The sequence below is a fragment of the Thamnophis sirtalis genome, unplaced genomic scaffold (genome assembly GCF_051295495.1).
Source record: "Thamnophis sirtalis isolate CommonGarterSnake01/CBP01778 unplaced genomic scaffold, rThaSir2_p1.2 scaffold_14, whole genome shotgun sequence".
Classification (NCBI taxonomy): domain Eukaryota; kingdom Metazoa; phylum Chordata; class Lepidosauria; order Squamata; family Natricidae; genus Thamnophis; species Thamnophis sirtalis.
The window spans coordinates 41186111-41206540 of record NW_028261394.1 but is presented as its reverse complement, the minus strand read 5'-3'; the positions used below and the strand labels follow the sequence as shown (position 1 = coordinate 41206540).

The window sequence follows — 20430 nt, the reverse complement described above, 5'->3', positions numbered from 1 at the left end:
TCCCAAAAAGAACACACGGAAAGAGATGAATCCCACAGTAATTTAGACCCACCTATTACAGCAATTTATCAAATGATTCCAATCTCGCTCTTACAGGAAGACTTACAATCTTTGTTTAGTGGCTGTTTGAAGCTACAGCGGCCCCGAAAAAAATGGACTTTGGAAAACGTTTTTCACGCTTAGGACTGCTGCAGCACGCACACACACACCCCGGTCACATGATCAAAATTCATGTGACCCGACAAATGCGTGCCCGACAGCACGCCGACAAACCCACGGCGACAAAACCGCAATTAGAATTAAGGTAAGGGTTAGGGTAAGGGTTAGGGTTAGGTTTAGGATTAGGGTTAGGTTTATGGTTCTTACGTTGTTTTCGCGTTGTTTGTTGATGGCGCGCTTCTGTCGCCGCTCTTTTGTCGGCGCGCCTATGTGGGCGCGATTTTGACATCGCGGTTTTCTCGCCGCGGTTTTCTCGCCGCGGTTTTGTCCTGCGCGCATTTGTCAGTGAACCCAAAATTCAGATGCTTGGCAACTGGCAGGTATTTATGACAGTTGCACTGTTTTAGGGGGTCAGGTGATCACTACGTCTAGCCTACCCAGCCAGTTTCCGACAAGCAAAATCAATGGGGCGGAGGAACAGGATTCACTTAACGACTGCATGTTTCAGTTAATAACTGCAGTGATTCGCTTAAGAACGGTGGCAAAAAAAGTTGTACAATGGGGCAAAATTCACTTTATATTGCCAAGGGTTTTTTTTAGGCTGTATTGTGGTGGTAAGTCAAGAACTAACCTGTACTGTTATTGTCTATAATGTTATTATTTCAAAGGTAGCATGGCGTGGCGCTTGTTTCTTAGCTACTTGGCAAATATACTTTTGCTCCAATTTTGCTCAGCTCTGTGCCACTCCCCAATGCATTTCTGACACACACACCCCATAAACATCCCACAAGTGTTTGCTGTCTGGATGGTATCCTTCCTGGAATCTTTAAAAAAAAAATCCAGGTGAGCAGCTTGAATATTTTTTCCCATTCCTCGCTTTAGTTTCCACTTTGGAAAAACCAGACTTGGCTGTCCACTTTGGAATAACCTTATGATTTCAGTTGCCTTTCTTCACTCTAGTCTTCCTCCCGCAGAGTCCTCCTACCTGTCGAAGGAAGGTGATGGGCTGCTGTCCCATGGCGTGAGCATCACCAATGTTGGCCCTGATGACCTCTGTGAAAGGCTTTTTGATACCCTGAAGTGAGAAAAGAACAAAGCTGTTACACAGCAAATCCAACGTTTGTAGAACTCAACGCAACCAGGGGTGGAAGGGAGAGAAAGAGAAGGAGAGGAGGGAGGAAGGGAGAGAAAGAGAAGGAGAGAGGGCAGGAAGGGGAAGAGAGAGGGTAGGAGTAGGGGAGAGGTAAGGGAAGAAGGAAGGGGAAGGAGAGGAGGAAGGAAGTAGGGAAGGGAGGGAAGAATGAAGGGAAAGGAGAGGAGGGTGGAAGGGAGAGAAAGAGAAGGAGCGATAGTAGGAAGGGAAGAGGAAGAGTGGAGGAGGGATAAGGGAAGAAGAAAGAGGTAAGGAGAGGTGGGTGGAAGGGAGAGAAAGAGAAGGAGAGGAGGGAGGAAGGGAGAGAAAGAGAAGGAGAGAGGCTAGGAAGGGGAAGAGAGAGGGTAAGAGTAGGGGAGAGGTAAGGGAAGAAAGAAGGGGAAGGAGAGGAGGAAGGAAGGAGGTAGAGAAGGAAGGGAGAGAGAAAAGAAAAGAAAGGGAAAATAAGGTGGTGTTACAACAGGCGGAAGGGATGGTAAACAAAGCAACCCAAACTGTATATTATAACCTTTTAAATGGAATAACAAAAGTATAAGAATGGCAAAAAAAAAGAATAACTATGTGAATGTATATCTATAATTGTATGTAAGAGAATAAATGATAGTAAGAATATAAAGCATAATATAGGTAAACAATATTTTGCTATAAATAGCTAAGTATAAATAAATATAGAATAGTACATAAAAATGGATAACGAATAAGGAGATTATGAACGCAAGATAGAAATGTATAGAAGGGAAAATACTAACTGCAAAGAAACCGATACGGAACTGCTGTATGATATACGATGGAACTTCTTGTTCCTATGTTGTCTGAAGTCATGTGTTTGTTTTTGTTGATGTGTTTATGTGTTTAAAATAAAAATTTATTTAAAAAAATAAAAAATAAAAAAGAACTCAACGCAACCAGGAGGACACAAAACCTCCTAGTTGGGCAAATTTCAGAGCATTTCCCCGCCTGCCTCCAAGGTCCCTTCCAGCTCTATTCAATACCCGTAGCCTTAAAAGCAAATAATATCATGCAGCTTTTTAAAATAAACATTGTTATTTTTCCTTAATAGCCCTTAGACTTATATAGCACTTCATAGTGCTTTACAGCCCCTCTCTAAGTGGTTTGCAGAGTCGGTCAACGTAGGACATATAAAGTTCTTTGTTCATGTCACCTTAGGAAATGCATTGAAATGGACCACTGATAACATAACAGGCAGTAGGCAAGTCCTGGGTACATTTAACCAGAGGTGGGTTCCTACCAGTTCGCACCTATTCGGTAGAACCGGTACGTCAAATCTACGGTTAGAAGAGGTTCCACCAGTGGACCCGGAAAGGAGGCCACACCTACAGAAGAGGTTCCAATTTTTTTTTGAAACCCACCACTGCTAAAGGGTTAGAGGTGCAAGGATCTTGTAACTTGACAGCTTTAAGACTTCCATGCTTCAATGCCAGAGTTCCTGAGCCAACGTGACTTGAGGAGGAATTCTGGGAGTTGAAGTCCACAAGTCTTAAAGCTGTCAACTTTGAACACCCCTGGGTTTTTTCCCCCTAAAGGGTTACAAGGATCTTGTAACTTGACAGCTTTAAGACTTGCATGCTTCAATGCCAGAGTTTCTGAATAGCTACTTGGACCAACCCAAGTACTAATTCATAATTTCATATCCGGTCACATGGGTGGCAAGCCACTCCCATTCGGTCACATGGGTGGCAAGACACTCCCACAAAGGAAGCCACACCCACAGAGTAGGTTCCAACAATTTTTGAAACCCACCACTGATTTGAACATCACGTTTATGAACCTTGCACATCCTTTTCCTCTTCCATGCTTGGTTTAATATCATCCTGGTTTGATAAACCAGACGTCTTGTTGGCCTTAAGTCCAGAAGTCCATTGACCCCAGCTTCTGACAGCAGTCAATCAGCTGAGATTCAGAAGACTAGAACAGGACATGATTGTGCTTTTTTTTTTTTCTTTTTTTACCTACTACTGCAGGAGAATAATATTCTAAATTAGAAAGGTGCTAAAATCAAGACAGTGCATACAATTGATGGTTAGTTGTTGTTATACAACATGGCGGGGCCAGATTTCCATGATAAGAAATGGCACAACGTCTAGATTTATTTGGAGCATTAATATGCTTTAAAATCTTACTGCCACCAAGTGGTGGGTTTCAAAAAATTTTCGAACCTACTCTGTGGGTGTGGCCTCCTTTGTGGGAGTGGCTTGACGGCCATGTGACCTGGTGGGAGTGGCTTGCCGCCCATGTGTTCTCTCTCTCTCTTTCTTTCTTTCTCTCTCTCTTTCCTTCCTTTTGTCTCTCTGTCCCTTTTTCTTTTTTTCTTTCATCTCTCTCTCACTTTTTCTTTCTTTTTTTCTTTTTTTCTTTATTTCTTTCTTCCTTTCTTTCTCTTTCTCTCTGTGTGTGAGTCTGTCTGTGTGTGTCTGTGTGTGCGCATGCATGTGTGTGTGTGTGTGTGTGTGTGTGTGTGTCAGTGGTGGGTTTCAAAAATTTGACGAACCAGTTCTACCGAACTGGTAGGAACCCACCTCTGATGCCACCCCAAAATTACAAAGCTAGAGTTGACTATCTTGCTTATTGGTTCTTCTGCTGCTGGTGTAGTAGCTTATTAATATATATATATATAAGGTGCCACTTTATCTCTCTTTTAGGTTGAAAACAAGTTCACTGCAGTAACTTCAAATCTGAATGGTTATTGCAGGATGTAAATCATTTCTGTTTTCATCCATAAAACAAAATGTATTTCCTTGTCCTTTACAAGGACCACACATTCACTTATTGCCTATTTATATACCGTTTCCTCTTTCCCTGTCAACTGCCTTTTCTTGTTCCCCTCTCTTCTAAGGTTTAGCTTCCTACCTTCTTATAATACAGGCCCAGCTAACTCTTTATTTGCAGCAAGCTGTGGTTTCACCACATACAGCAAATGATCGTTTGAGAGGAACCCTTCCAAAACAAGGCGATGCAAATTCTAAACCACATTCCTGAATTTGGAGGCTTGCTCGAACAAACCGAACAAGCCTGTTTAAACACAACGTGATACTTCAAGCAATCTTAGAAACTGGAGGGAAGACTGAACATGCCTAAATACCAGGTGGTGTAAGCATAACCTGAACAACGTAACTGATACTATCACAAGCAATCTAGAGCAGGAAAAGATCTCATTTTCAGTCTCCAAAACTTTATTTTTAACTTCTTCGAATGCTATTGCTTGTTCTCTAACAAGTCAGAATTGGGACCCAAAACTGCTCAGCTCTAATTCGAGTTCAGAGGGTAAATAAAGAACTTTGGTCTGGACGTAGCATTGAGTAAAAAAAATCACAGAGGTTTTCCCTGATGGGTTTAGACAAACATGAAGCTACCCTACAGAACTCAACAGGTAAGAGACACTAGGATGCTAATTTAAACTCTTATTAATTCATTCTCAATCATCCTTGGTTTTTCTGAATCCTGAGGAAGTCCTAAATTTGATATCAAAGGACTTCATTTTTTCCTTTCCTGGCCGAACCTGAAAATGCATCTTTCTTGAACAAATACAAATATGTATTGTAGACATAATTGGGGCCAATCAAAATAGGCATTTAATCTGGAAGATAGAACATGGAAGGGTGTGCATTTTTTAAATTTACTAGCTCGAAACCCAGTGTTGCCCAGGTATTTATAGACATCGAAGCGTTTGTCTGACAGGGAGCCATTGAGAGGGGCTCTTTCTTCCCCCTACTCCCATGCCCATCATCCCTGCTCTCTCCCTTCCCCCTCCTATGCGCTCCTCTTTCTTGCCCTGTCTAAGATCCTGGCCAAGCTCTCCTTTCTCCCTCCCATGACATCACTAACAATTGCCGCTCTCCTTAACGGGCCAGGCATTCCAGAGTTATGCTGGAACACACACAAACAGATACACACCCCAAGGGTGTCTTACCACCACCACCTCAGTATTTGTTTTCAGAGGGTAAGTCACCTGTGTACCAAGTTTGGTTGAAATTGCTCGAGGCGTTCCAGAGTTATGCTGGAACATGTACATACATACATACAGCCTTTTTAATAGTGATAAAAATAAAAGATAGAAGATAGATAGATAAAAGAAATAAAGCAAAACACTTTCAAGAATAAAGCTCATGTTTTTTGTTCTAACATCACATCGTACCCTACTTCTTTCTGCCTTTACACGATACAAAATACACACCAAGGTAAGGCATACACTGAGCTCATCCTACTGCACAAAATCTCACCCACCAAAATCAAAGAAAAGAACACCTGGCTGACAGCAATCATCTGCAATCAAGCATTCCTTTGATGTTAGTACTTTTTTAAAAAATAAAAACAGGAACATTTTGCAAAAGGGGCAATATCTAAAAGAGAGTGGGAGATGTTTTTGCAGTATTCTATCAGGTTGTTCAAAGCTATTCATGATCCAAAAAGCTGAGCTATTTTTTGGTCTCCCATTAAGAAGAACAAAGGCTGGAATCAGGAGAATGTTTTTTTCTGCTCCAAAGGAAAACACCCAAGGATGCATAGTTACAATGTAAGGCAGGGGCTGCCACAGATGCAAGGCTGGCAATCCTAAAGATGTGTGCTACCCCACCCCATCCTGAAATCGAAGCAAAGAAAGGAGAGAGAGAGAGAGGAGAGAGAGAGGAAAGAGAGGGGGGGGAGAAAGAGAGAGAGAGAGAGAGAGAGGAAGGAGAGAGAGAGGAGAAAGAGGAGAGAGAGAGAGCAGAGAAAGAGGAGAGAGAGAGAGAGAGGAAGGAGAGAGAGAGGAGAAAGAGGAGAGAGAGAGAGCAGAGAAAGAGGAGAGAGAGAGAGAGAGGAAGGAGAGAGAGAGAGGAGAGAGAGAGAGAGAGAGGAAAGAGAGGAGAGAGAGGAGAGAGAGAGGAGAGAGAGAGAGGAGAGAGAGAGAGATGAAGGAGAGAGAGAGGAGAGAGAGAGAGGAGAGAGAGAGGAGAGAGAGAGGAAGGAGAGAGAGGAGAGAGAGGAAGGAGAGAGAGAGAGAGGAGAGAGAGAGAGAGGAAGGAGAGAGAGAGGAGAGAGAGAGAGAGGAAGGAGAGAGAGGAGAGAGGAGAGAGAGAGATAGGAGAGAGAGAGAGGAAGGAGAGAGAGAGAGGAAAGAGAGAGAGGAGAGAGAGACAGAGGAAAGAGAGAGAGAGGAAAGAGAGAGAGGAGAGAGAGAGAGAGGAGAGAGAGAGAGAATGTCAAGTTCAGCAGAATTTGGAGAACTAATTTCACTTATAAGTCTCTCTCTCTCTCTTTTTTTTTTTTTTTTTTGCAAAGAACAACAAACTCCGTGCGGTAGGTTGCCAATTTTTCTCCTTGTGGGGTTCCTGGGTGAAAGGCAAGGGGAAAGTCAGCAGTTGGAACATCTTCCCATCTCCAGCAGCGAAAGCCCAAACCACAATTATTATTATTTGGCTTTTTCATTCCAGTATTTCCACTTAAGCGCCACCTAAAAAGCTACAGTTTAAAAATAAATGTATTGATTCAACGCCTATGCTGTCCAACTCGCCAGGAAAAAACAAATAGGTAGATTTTTGTACAGAGCGTGTTTGGCATTTTACTTAAAATTGCAAAATATTGGTCCAAGCCATCATGTGACGTGTTAGCTTAGCACGATGCACAAATCCACCGAACAATTAAGACCAAGATCCTTTTGGATGACTATGGTTAATAAGTACCAACGAACTGCCTTTCAGACATAATCCACGCAATGGAAGACTGCCTAGGGAACAGTTCTAGAATGATTGCTGATCAATATTAAGATTGCTGGATTAGGGGATCCGGTTGAGAACAAAATGCTCAGCCAAGTTAATTCTTCCTGACGCATAAATATCAAGACAGCATCACAAGACCGAAGCCCTAAGTAAACTCCAGAGCATTAAAGTCAACTCTCTTTCAAACAGTGCTGGGCCAATCATCAAGAGTCTTAAAACCGAACAGATGGGAATTCACATGTTTGAACACTCCCTTTATCTGTATGCACAAGTCCTTCAAACATAGCAAGCCCATGGGTCAAGGTGAAGGGATCAAGTGTCCTGTTAACTAACAGGGAGAGTGGAGCAATCACTAACTTAGTGAGTATTGTGGGGGGGGGGGCAGGTAACAGCAGAGTGGCAAGCACACGAAAGGATTGAACTAATGGACCGAACTAACTTCCCGATGCATTTACAGATTGTCTTCAACTTACAACCTCAAGTGGGACTGAACCCTCTGTTGCTGAGTGATGCAGTCATTCAGTGTGTCATGGTGCCTGATTTTATGACATTTTTTTGCCATAGCAATAGCCCTTAGATGTATAAACCGCTTCACAGTGCTTTACAGCCCCTCTCCTAGCAGTTTACAGAGTCAGTCTCTTGCCCCCCAACAATCTGGATCCTCATTTGACTGATCTTGGAAGGATGGAAGGCTGAGTCAACCTTGAGCTGGTCCGGATTGAACTTGATTGATTGATTTGATTGATTTATTACATTTATACGCTGCCCTTTTCCCCGAAGGGGACTCAGGGCGGCTCACAATTCAATCAGGGAAGGAGGTACAGACTGGGGGATAAAAAAGACGAGACATTACAAGGGGGAGGTTAATAACATCTCTACATCAAGGGTTTTGACGTATGTTCTGTGAATCTAGCCAGCTGGAGGTTAATGCAAACCCTGGTGTACCACGATGGAGGCACTTATACAGGAATAAATTCCCTGGGGACACTAATGCTGGTTTATTACTTTTTCCACTTGCTGCCCTGCAGATATGTAGACTGCAACTGCCTTATTAATGAAACTGACTTTCCATATTATCTGCAGGGCACAAAACCATCTGGGGCATCTTCTACAAGATAAAGATTATAAATAGAGCCCTATTAATGGTTTAAAAAGTTACAGATGCATTCCAAGGTTCTCGGTGAATCATAACTTATCTGATTTTAAAGGTTACAACCAGTTTTGAGAAAGTGATGCATCCAGATTAATTATTTCCTTAAAAAAAACAACCCCATTTTTTAAAAACCACCTCCATTAACAGAGGCTGAGCACCAAAGAATGAAGGCCTTTGAACTCTAGTGCTGGAGAAGATTCCTGCGAGTCCCTTGGACTGCAAGGCGATCAAACCGGTCAGTCCTAGAGGAGATCAAGCCTGACTGCTCTTTAGAAGGCCAGATCCTGAAGAGGAAACTCCAATACTTTGGCCACCTAATGAGAAGGAAGGACTGATTGGAGAAGAGCCTCATGCTGGGAAAGATTGAGGGCAAAAGAAGAAGGGGACGACAGAGAAGGAGGGGGCTGGATGGGGTCACTAAAGCAGTCGGCGTGAGCTTGAATGGGGTTCCACCACAAAACCGCGCTCGACTAAACCGCGTCCGACTAAACCGCGTCGCTGATGTCATCAACAGGGCAACAACAGCGCGGAGACAGAAGCACGCTGTAAACCCTAAACCTAAAATTAACCCCTAAACCTAAAATTAACCCCTAAACCTAAACCTAATCCTAAACCTAACGCTAACCCTAAACCTAACCCTAAACCTAACTCTTAACCTAATCCTAAACCTAATCCTAACCCTTAACCTAACCCTAAACCTAATACTAACCTTTAACCTAACCCTAACCCTAACCCTAACCCTAAACCTAACCCTAAACCTAACCCTAAAGCTAACCCTAAACCTAACCCTTACCTTAAGTTGAATCGGCTTGCTTTCAAAGCGCTATTTAAAGCGCCCTTCTTTCTCCGCGCTCGCTGTTGTCACCCTGTTGATGACGTCAGCGACGCGGTTTAATCGGGCGCGGTTTAGTCGAGCGCGGTTTTGACGGGTCACGCTTGAATGGACTTCAGAGGATGGTAGAGGACAGGAAGGCCTGGAGGATTGTTGTCCATGGGGGTCACGATGGGTCTGACACGACTTCGCAACTAACAACCACCATTAACAGAACCAAGCAAAATACACTTAAGGGCAAAAGCCACAAGTGGGGGGGGGGGAAGTGGGCACCCTCCCCTACCAGGGTTAACTTTTTACTGAAACAAGACCTGAAGTATAGGCTAGTTATCTCTTGTTACATAAGGTGGAGGAAACCTGAGATTGCATCAGAAGAAAAGTCAATACCTATGGAATATGCAATTGCATTCTTATGCAAGTATCTGACCCAGAAGATGGGAAGTGGCTGTTTGCTTTTCACTGGGTGTTTCTGCTCAAAGAACAAATCCTGCGTAATTGCCTAGCAAAAATATCACAGGGCAAGAAAACTGGGGGGGGGGGGGAATCGGTTCCACCACAAATCCGCAAAGCCCTTATCCGCGGAGACATAAGCGCGAAGACTAATTCGCGCCGTTCGAAGCGCTAAGGAAAAACGCGACCCTACCGCAATGACATAATCGCGGAGGGCAAATCCGCGCATTCCCAAGCACTCAGTACCCTAAACCTAACCCTAACCCTAACCCTAACGCTAAACCTAACGCTAAACCTAATCCTAACCCTAACCCTGAACCTAACCCTAACCCTAACCCTAAAACAAACCCTAAAACAAACCCCTAAACCTAACCCTAACCCTGAACCTAACCCTAACCCTAACCCTAAAACAAACCCTAAAACAAACCCCTAAACCTAATCCTAACCCTTATCTTAATTGAAATCGGCTTTCTGCCGCGGCGCCGTTTTAAAGCGCCCTTCTGTTGCCGCGCTGTTGTCGCGGCGGTGATGACATCGCGGCTTTAGCACCGCGATTTTATCACCGCTATTTTGACGAGCGTGGTTTTGTCGTGCCACGGGGGAATCACTCTACTACAAGGCTGGACCATCTATTTTTGAATTTCCATTTACTCATCCCTATTAATTCTTTTCTACTCTATCCTCAAGTTCCAATTCAAAGGACAGCCAACATTTGCAATAGCAAAACAGAGCTTCCTGGGTAACTAACTCCCTTTAAATAAAGGCCTGAAAATTAATGAAGAGCCCCAAACGTATTTGACCAAACAAGACAGCAAGGAAAAAACAGCTACAGGTGGTCCTCAACTTACGACCACAATTGAGCTCAAAATGTCCATTGCTAAGCAAGGCAGTTAAGTCCACCTCCCTGCTCAAGCAGGAGAACCCCATACCATTTCAGACAAATGGTTGTTCGGTCTCTTAAATCTCCAGGGATGAAGCACCTACAACTTCTGGAGGGAAGCTGTTCCACTGGTGAATTGTCCCCACTGTTAGGAAGTTTCTCCTTAATTCCAGGTTGCTTCTCTCCTTGGTTAGTTTCCACCCATTGCTTCTTGTCCTGCCCTCAGGTGCTTTGGAGAATAAATTGACCCCCTCTTCTTCGGGGCAGCCCCTCAAATATCAGACCACTGGTATCATGTCCCCCCTTAGTCCTTCTTTTCTCTAGAGTACAGGGCGGGGCATAACCTTTTCCTAGGGGGTCACAGCAACACTTGTAATAACAACACAAATAATTCATACACCATTCGAAAGCCCATCAAAAACTGAGTTTATTGACACGATTTAATAGTCAGTATGACCACCATTAGCCCTTCGAACAGCATTCAAACGAGGTGGATAAGAACACAACAAATCTTCAAACAGTTCCGTTCGATTTTCCAGATTTTCCAGAGGGCGGGGCATAACCTTTTCCTAGGGGGTCACAGCAAGATCGACAGCAGTTTACAACTTCCGCGACACCTCATTTTAAAGCCCATAAAAAACTGAATTGAATGAGCTATTAAATGTTAAATTTGTTTCGGTTGAAACTTTGAGAATGAATTTGGAAACTGTGTTGAAAAATCTGGAAAATCGAACGGAACTGTTTGAAGATTTGTTGTGTTCTTATCCACCTCGTTTGAATGCTGTTCGAAGGGCTAATGGTGGTCATACTGACTATTAAATCGTGTCAATAAACTCAGTTTTTGATGGGCTTTCGAATGGTGTATGAATTATTTGTGTTGTTATTACAAGTGTTGCTGTGACCCCCTAGGAAAAGGTTATGCCCCGCCCTGTAGACTAGCCATATCTATTTCCTGCAACCCTTTTTCATATGTTTTACTCTCCAGGCCTTTAATCATCTTAGTTGGGTATTTTTAAAGGACTTTTTGGATGCAGAGGTGGACTCAGTCCCCAGGACAGAGGAGGGCAGGGATGGGAGAGAATCGCTTAAGCGACTCGGTCCCAGGTCCTGCCTCCAAGAGCCTGTCCAGCGACTCTCGCCGAGGGACCCAGGCCAGGGGCGTCCCCGGCTCCTCTCTCTCCTCCGCCGCATGCTGTTGGCTGCCTCTCCGGCCGGCCGGCCAGCTAGTTTCGCCTGCCCCAATCAAGAGCCGCAGCGGCGGAGGAGTGGCTCAGGGGGGCGGCGGCCTGGACGACGCTCGGGCTCTTCCCCACGCGATGCACATCTGGAAGGGGGCCCCAAGTCGGTGTCCCGCGGGTAGTATACGGGATTCGAAGCCCAGCCAGCCGTCTACGGAAGGCGCCAGGTTCAGGGGAAAGGCCGTTTCCAAGTATAAAATGCCCTAAAAGCCTAGGCACGCCCGGTACAGCAGTTTGCAAGGCGCGGTGGAGCGACTCGCGTATCGTGTCCGAATTTCCCCTTGTATTCGTATTCATTCCATGTATTCATAATCATGCCTACACTTACATCTGTTATTTAATTCATGCTTGTCGAAATACATAAATAAATATAAATAAATAAACCCGGGTTACCGAGGTGTGCAAACCACCACCAACACCCCCCCATAGCAACATTGTCCGGAACCCGCAACCTCCAAATGAGAGCCCATCCCATGGATCGATTCCCCAGCCAGCCAGCTACCTTCAGCAGCTCCTTCTCGATCTCGCCCGCTTTCAGGACGATGGGTCCCCGCACCGCGTACTCCACCGCCTTGACCTGCGGGTTCATGGATTCCAACGTGAGGATCTTCTCGCGAGGCGCCTTCTCCTTCAGCTGCAGCGCGGGGGCTTCGGCGGCGGCGCTGCTCCAACCAGCCAGGAGAAGCGGCTGGGCGTTGGGGCGCTGGGCATTGAAGGGCCGTCGGCGGCGCTCTTTGCCGGTGGTGGCCAGCCAGGCGAGGAAGCGGACGGCCTCGGCTCGGCGGTCCGGGAGGCGAGGGGGAGTGGCGGCGGCGGCGGCGGCGACAGCGGCTTCCCTGCTCAGCCCCGACAAGCGATGCATGGTGCCTTAAAAGAGAAGGAGACAAGAAGAAAAAAAGAAAAGAGGAGAAGGTTAGGATGCAGCCCTGACGCTGTTCCCTAGTTGGGTCCTGAAACATCTGCAGGAAATTCAAGGCGAGCTCAGAAAGCAGCAAGGATCCCTCGTTCCTGCTGAAGGCCAGAAGGGTTCCAGCCTCGAGGTTGGTTGACTCAGCCTTCCTTCCATCCTTCCAAGGTGGGTTAAAGGAGGACCCGGATTGTTGGGGGCAAGAGGCTGACTCTGTAAACCGCTTAGAGCGGGCTGCAAAGCATTATGGAGCGGTGTGTAGGTCTAAGAGATACTGTTATGTCAACCCTGAGCTAAGAGATACTGTTATGTCAACCCTGAGCTACAAAGCTTCCCCTTTTGCGGAGAAGATTAAACCGGGGATGGGGGAGGAGGAGAAGCGACCCCCGACACACACACACACACACACCCCAGCGCTGCAAAGGCGCTCTCCGCCCCACATCTCACCTGCACCAGCGTCCCGAGAGAATCAGGGAAGATCTCCGCTTGTAAGCAGACAAGTACGCCCGAAAGGCTCCTATGCCTCTTCCAGCCCCGGCTCCTCCGCATGCAAAAAGAAAGAAAAGGGAGGGGGGGGGGCAGAGGCGGCGCTGGCCGGAGATGCGCCCCACGGAGCTCTCCAATGAGCGACCGACCTGGCTGCCTTTGCAAACGATTCAGCGTTGAAAGCCGGCTCGGGGTAAGCCCATTGCCCGCCCACCCCTCCACGCCTCCACCCCACGCCTGCTGGACGCGGAACCGCCCAGGCTGCCGGGCCTCCACAACAGCTGGCCTTGGGGGAATTGCACCAGCCGAGACGCTCTGCCTGATGGGGCTTGTAGTTCCCCGGGGCCGCCCTTGCAGAGGAGGGGGGGAGAGGAAACTACATCGCCCAGAAGGCTCTCCGAGCAAGGGTAACGCGTGTTCTGTGTGTGTGTGTGTGTGTGTGTGTCGGGAGGAGGAGCAGGAGGTGTCATCGTCCCCCCCCCAACCAATCCGGTCCGCTCCTTTCCCCATAGCGACCCCTCCCAACGGAGCCAGTCATTGAATGAAAATACCCCCCCCCCCAAAAGAGAGGAGATTTTGCACGTGAAAACATGTTTCCTGAACGTTGTAAGGCTTCGCAGCCAAAGATGCCTCGGGCGCAACCGTAGCGGAAGACAATTCGTTCGGTGGAAACGCTGCAAAAAGAAATACGGTGGGGTGAGACCCCGAGTTTTGCGCATTTCCGACGAGGGATTTGGGGTTCGCGCGTTCTCTTATGCGTCGGCCGCCCTGGAGCCGCAAAACTGAGCCGCAAAAGTTATCAGTTAGGTTTTAGCCTGGCTTACTTTTAGATGTTTAGTGTACTTTCATCCAGCCCGGATGGTGAAAAGGATGGATGATTCAGTGTTTTTTTCCCCCCCCCGCAGAATGGAGACGGTTGGGGTAATTTAGCCAATTTTGGTTGGGTTGACTACAAGGAGACACATTGTGCAAGGGTGGCTGTACTGAATCGTGATTCGTCTTAATCAGGCCTCATTGACTAATAAGGAAGAATTAAGGGACCCTGTGAGTTGTCCCCAAGGATGACGGATCAGCGTCCAGGGGTCTGCAAATGGACAGATTCTTTTGAGGCTCAGTGTTTTTCCATTGAATGGACCAACTTTCTCGTGGAAAAGAACCAACTTGATCAAATGATCCTTAGGTACATTTTATCTTAGTGGTTGTTTTTGCAAAGGTAGATCCAGGATTAACTTACCTGGTTATTAGACTGACTCTGTTTAACGGCTTCATCTGACGTTAAGCCGTAAACTAGGTGTATTCTACAGGAGAAGCTAGGCCGAAATGTAGCCCTCGAGTCTAGTTGGTGCGCAAGCGGTGACTCATTGCTGCAAAAGCAAATAAAAAGAATTTTGCACCACTTAAGAGATAAATTAAAGGTTAGCGTTTGCAAAACACACCACTGTTTCTCTGGGTGAGCGATGCCTTATTCGAGGAATGTGTGTTAGTGTAGACACAGGTGGTAGAGGGGGAAATTGGCTTTGCTCTAGAAAAAGGTAGACAAAAGTGTGTGGGGCATTAACATGTTTTTCACTGTTTCTGTGAAATTGTGTGGCTTAGTATGTCAAGGAAGGAAACAAAAGGAGGAAGGCCTAGTCTTCATAAGCAATAATCATCATAAGCAGTAAAATTACAGCTTGATTCACATTTGAACGTTATGTCATCCATGCGTCAAAGTTTCAAAGCCTTTATTGTCATTGTACATCATGTACGCAGCGAAATTGGTTTAGCCTCTACTGGTGCACTCCATCCAAGAACACAAGGGAACATGAATAATATAAAGAACTAGCAGATAACCCAGCGCTGCCCGGGTATTTATTTATCCCAACTCTCCTTCCATTTCTAATGTTGGATTTTTCCACTTACCAGAGGGAGCCCCCTTGTGGAGTACTGTGAAGCCGTTACCATGGCAATGCCATAGCACTGTACAGTAAGAAGCCATTTTAAGACACAACAGGCTGTATCTTAACAGAATACACAACTCGAGGGGTGTTAGCGGTGTCTCTCCCCCCCCCCGTATTTGTTTCCAAAGAGTAAGTAATTTGTGTACCAAGTTTTGTTGAAATTGCTCGAGGCGTTCCAAAGTTATGCTGGAACACACACACACACAGCCATTTATATAAATAGAAATATAAATAATATAAATATAAATAATATAAATAATATAAATATAAATGATATAAATATAAATATAAATAATATAAATATAAATAATATAAATATAAATAATATAAATATAAATAATATAAATATAAATAATATAAATATAAATAATATAAATATAAATATATATAAACAATAAATTACAACATGATATCTGAACCCAGAACATTGTTTAAATTTTAGTACTAGTTTACATTATTTGGAAAGTATGTGTGTGTATTTATTTATTTTATAGATTTGTATGCCCCCCTCCCCCCCGCCCAATTTGAAGACCCACTTAAAGAGCGATGTAAAGCAGTATATAAGTCTAAGTGCTATTGTTATTAACTTTGGGCAGTTCACAACAGCTGTTAAACCACTAACTACAAAACATAACCATCAAACAATAAACAGCAAAACGATAAAATCTGAGGCCTTCATCATTCCTCTTAGGGTGCTCCATCAAGAATCCTCATTCCATTCTTTTTATCTCAGTAGCCTTTATTGATTTATTGAGTTTGTTACATTGAATATGTTGTCACGCAGCCTCCCGTGTAACCATCTCTAAAGGTTATTAAACATGAAATGACTGAACTGTAACACTAAAACGCAATATGTTAAGATATACGGTGGCTCTACTAAAAAGGGAAGGGGAGAATAAAAAGAAGAATATCACATTCAAACAGGAAGATTTGTGGCATTGTAGCTTTTTTCCTTTTCCTGTGACATGAATGCAAAAGCCAGTCACATCCTCCCGCAGCATGAGGCAACTGCAAAAAATAAATAGAAGTGCTGTAAGTTGCATCAACAAAAGGATCCTTTCCAAATCGCAGGAAGGAATTTTCTTATTTTGATCAGGCCGCACTTCAAGTCCTGTGTTTGGATGCTTTTGAGATTCCTGTCGCTGGTGTAGAGACCCAGGCTTGAAGCAAATATTCAGAAACCATTAGGCAGAAAAGCATGTCTTAAGTCCTGGGAAGAGAAGTAGTATTCAGAAGAAACTCCTCCTCCTTAATCCTGTGGTGGTTGAAAAGGAGGAAAGGAGTGTGATGTGTGAGTAAGACTCACTTCTGACATCATGCTAGGGCAGTGACATGCGATGAGGTTTATGGCTGGTGAGGCACTGACACAGGGGTTTCAATTTTTTTTAGACTTGTGGACTTCAACTCCCAGAATTCCACAGCCAGGCATGCTCAGTTCTGATTTAAAGCGACATTTGTTTTTCTCCTTTGCGAAAAAGTTTTCCTTCATTCTTTTTCTTCTCCCTCCCCCTCTTCCTCCCTCTCTCCCTCTCTCCTCCTCTCTCAAACAGACACATGCACACAGAGAAGTTGGATCCCTCTCTCTCTCTCTCACTCACTCACTCACTCTCAAACACAAACACAGAAGTTGGATTGGATATATTTTCCAAAGGCTTGAAAGCAGCTCCTCTGCCATACTCCCCCCCCCACTATTCCCCTGCTGCCTTCTGATCCGAGCCTTTGATTGCAGGTGGAGCCACATTGCCTTTTCAAATTTGTAATCAGTGAAGCTGGGCTTATATACTTTTATCCAGCTGTGTGTGTGTGTGTGTGTGTGTGTGTGTGTTTGTGTGTTTGAAAAGGCAACGTGGCTCTGCATGCAATCAAACTTTTTGAATTCCTCCCCTTCTCTCCGACCCACACACGTACCTTTTCCAGCTGTTTCAGAGAGGATTTCAACTCTGCTCTTGCCTGACATCATGAAAAGAAAAAAAAATGTAAAAGGAAAAAGGCATGAGCTGAGGTCATGATGACAGAGGTGAGGCTCTGCCTCCCCTGATTGCACGCCCCTTTTCATTTTTCATTTCACACAACCAAGATGCAACCTTTGATTTGATCTTAGGCTAGTTCTTATCTTCTTGGGAATTGATTTCCTGATTTGGTCTGTGTATCTGGACAACTGACCAATATATTGGACTTCCTTTGACCTGAAATTAATATCCTAGAATTAGACCCTGCATTTTACTTTTATTATTTTTAAATGGATGTAAGATTAATTAATCAACTCTAACCAAAGAAACAAATAAATAAAACTACGATCTAAATCAGGGGTAGTCAACCTTTTTATACCTACTGCCCACTTTTGTATCTCTGTTAGTAGTAAAATTTTCTAATCGCCCACCGGTTCCACAGTAATGGTGATTTATAAAGTAGGGAAGTAACTTTACTTTATAAAATTTATAAAGCAGAGTTATAGCAAACCCCTACTGCCCACCATGAAAGCTGGAATGCCCACTAGTGGGCGGTAGGGACCAGGTTGACTACCACTGATCTAAATGGCCTCAAATTCTGAAATTCTGACTCTGTAGTTAGAGTAATGGCCACTATTATGGGAAGTGACCAGAAAATTATCACCGATCAAATATTTGCTATGATGCCTGGTGCAATTTAGAGAGATATCCTGCTCATTGTTAATGCTAAGCATGGTTAAGCCCCAGTGATCACACACAGAGAAAATAAAGCTAGCATTTGGTGTCATATGACTCAGAGGGCATAATTCAAAGACAATTCTCACAAAACTCAGAAGCCTCGCGTTCAAAGTACAACAATGTATGCCCGACCATGTGGTCAGTATTTGCTGGATAACTAACATAGTTTCTCAATACACACAAAAAACTCAACATATGCATTGTTTAGATTTGACTTAACCTGTTAGATTAATCTGGTTATTTTTACTTGTCCCCATAGTGCAGAAGAAGGGTGGCTCAGTGGCTAAGAGCTGAGCTTGTTGATCAGAAGGCCAGCCGTTCAGCGGTTCAAATCCCTAGTGCTGCGTAATGGAGTGAACTCCGGTTACGTGTCCCAACTTCTGCCAACCTAGCAGTTCGAAAACAAGTAAAAAATGCAAGTAGAAAAATAGGAACCACCTTTGGTGGGAAGGTAACAGCGTTCCGTGCGCCTTTGGCATTTAGTCATGCCAGCCACATGACCATGGAGACATCTTCGGACAGCGCTGGCTCTTCGGCTTTGAAACGGAGATGAGCACCACCCCCTAGAGTCAGGAACGACTAGCACATATGTGCGAGGGGAATCTTTACCTTTATAGTGCAGAAGATGAACCCAACTGATTTTGCTTTGCCCAGGAAATGGTCTTTAAGTGAAAAAATGAAAAGCCTAGTGTGATGTTGGAACCAAGTCTTATTCACACAATATACTAAACCAGAAAAAGGTAGACCATGGTTTAGAAGGTACAAACCAAAAGATATAATAGTTAGGAAATATTGGTGGTGCATTTATTAATATTCTGGTTTGTCTGAATATATATTTCATGTTATATTTCCATGTGCGTTGCGGAATATACTTCTCTGGTTCAGTGAAACAATGTTTAAAATAGAAACCTTTGTTGATCCAGAAACCAAATGTTGTTAATTAAGCTAAGAGTTTGGTAACAATTTGTCATTTTTCCATTTGTAACATGCTGGGCTGCTTATTTCCTTTTGCTTTATACATTTCTTCCCTTGGAAAATACAGTTGTATGTATTGCTGTAGTTAGCCTGCTTAAATAATAATCTATCCAGGGATAGCTTTTAAAAAAAAAAAAAAATAGTCAGGCTCACATTCCTAAGATCACAAACAGGCCCAGTCAGGCTCTTTATATTATTCTTATTCTTGAACCAAATATCCACATTTCATGTTTGTGCAATTTAGCTCAATGTTTTTGGCAACAGTTCCAGTTAAAACAATGGTAGTGCTTCAATGCACGGCACGCAAAGAAAATATTCAGATGGCATGTGATAACTTGCTTCTAGTTAGGCCCAACGGAAGAGAAGCTGTATAGGAGATACACTTTATCTCTCATACACAAAAGTTTAATTATGCCCGTAATTGGGTTTACCATTACTAAATGATTGATTGCTTATATACCTTCAAGTTGAAGCTAACCATTAGCAATTTAGCCATGATGGTTGCTAGTCACTCTTTTCTGGATTCATCTGACCATAAACCATAAACCAACCATAGTTATAGGAGAAGTTAGACTAAAAGATCCTCCAATTTGTGGCTTGACCCGTGGCACGACAAAACCGCGCTCGACTAAAGCGCGCCCGATCAAACCGCGTTGCTGACATCATCCACAGGGCGACAACAGCGAGCACGGAGAAATTTAAATAGTGCTTTGAAAGCAAGCCGATTCAAGTTAAGGTAAGGGTTAGGTTTAGGATTAGGTTAAGGGTTAGGATTAGGTTTAGCGTTAGGTTAAGGGTTAGGGTTAGGTTTAGGGTTAGGTTAAGGGTTAGGTTAAGGGTTAGGATTAGGTTTAGCGTTAGGTTAAGGGTTACATTTAGGGTTAGGTTTAGGGTTAGGTTAAGTGTTAGGTTTAGGGTTAGGTTTAGGATTAGGTTTAGGGGGGTTAGGTTTAGGTTTAGGGGTTAATTTTAGGTTTAGCGTTTACAGCGTGCGTTTTTCTCCGCACTGTTGTCGCGCTGTGATGACGTCAGCTACGCGGTTTTGTCGAGCGCCCTTTAGTCGAACGCGGTTTTGTGGTGGAACCGGCTTGACCAACTGGTGACACAGAATTTTGCACTACTTAAAGATAAACTTGTGTTAGAGTTTGCTTTCCCAATCTGTTCTTCCAATGGCGAACCCACTGTGAACTCATAGTCAAGTCAATTCATCTTGTGCTGGTTGTCTTCACCAATTTCCTTCCACCTTTCTCAGGATTATAGACATCTCAAGAGGGCTGTGTCTTTACATAATGTGTCCAAGATAGGATAATCTGGTTGTTCCCCATTGACGTTGCTTTGTCAGAAGGCCGCAAAAAAGTTGATCATACGATCCCAGGACACTTCAGCTGTCATAAATACATGCCGACATGTTGTAAGTGTGAAAAATGGTCATAACTCACTTTTTTCACTGCTGTTGTAACTTTGGTCACTAAAACTCTTGTAAATCAAGGACTACCGTGATTGCTCCGAGTCTGGTGACTGTACAGTACCTGTTTTCATTAGTTTTGTCTTTATAACTTTAGTCCCTTTTTTCGCCACTAAGCTCTTGGACTTATTACTAGAGTTCAGAAATGAATTGTAAACATGAAATAAAGCATATCATGACTTAACATGAGGTAGAATTTCAAAATTGAGAGCAGCTTTGATAATCAACGGAGTACCCCTCTCTTCATGTCACCGATGTTGATAGGAGCTATAACTGAACATAACTGCTAGATTAAAGACAGATGTAGCAAGTAATTCTATTATTGGACGGCATTAGAAACAGCTGTTAAAATGCTTACGCCTTTCCAGTTTAAGCCTTTCTTTGTCATTCC

The 20430-nt window shown here is 44.1% G+C and overlaps 1 protein-coding gene across 1 annotated transcript in view; it reads right to left on the bottom strand.

Annotated features, from left to right (window-relative positions):
• GPT2 (glutamic--pyruvic transaminase 2) overlaps positions 1-13057 on the bottom strand; it is a 28062-nt gene extending 15005 nt beyond the window's left edge. The window contains exons 1-3 of the mRNA XM_087729454.1: positions 12934-13057; positions 12082-12446; positions 1145-1234 (exon numbers count right to left, since the gene is read on the bottom strand). Coding sequence (XP_087585580.1) covers positions 1145-1234; positions 12082-12441 — 450 coding nt within the window. The 5' untranslated portion in view covers positions 12442-12446; positions 12934-13057. The remainder of the gene's footprint in view (positions 1-1144; positions 1235-12081; positions 12447-12933) is intronic.
• Positions 13058-20430: the final 7373 nt, after the last annotated feature.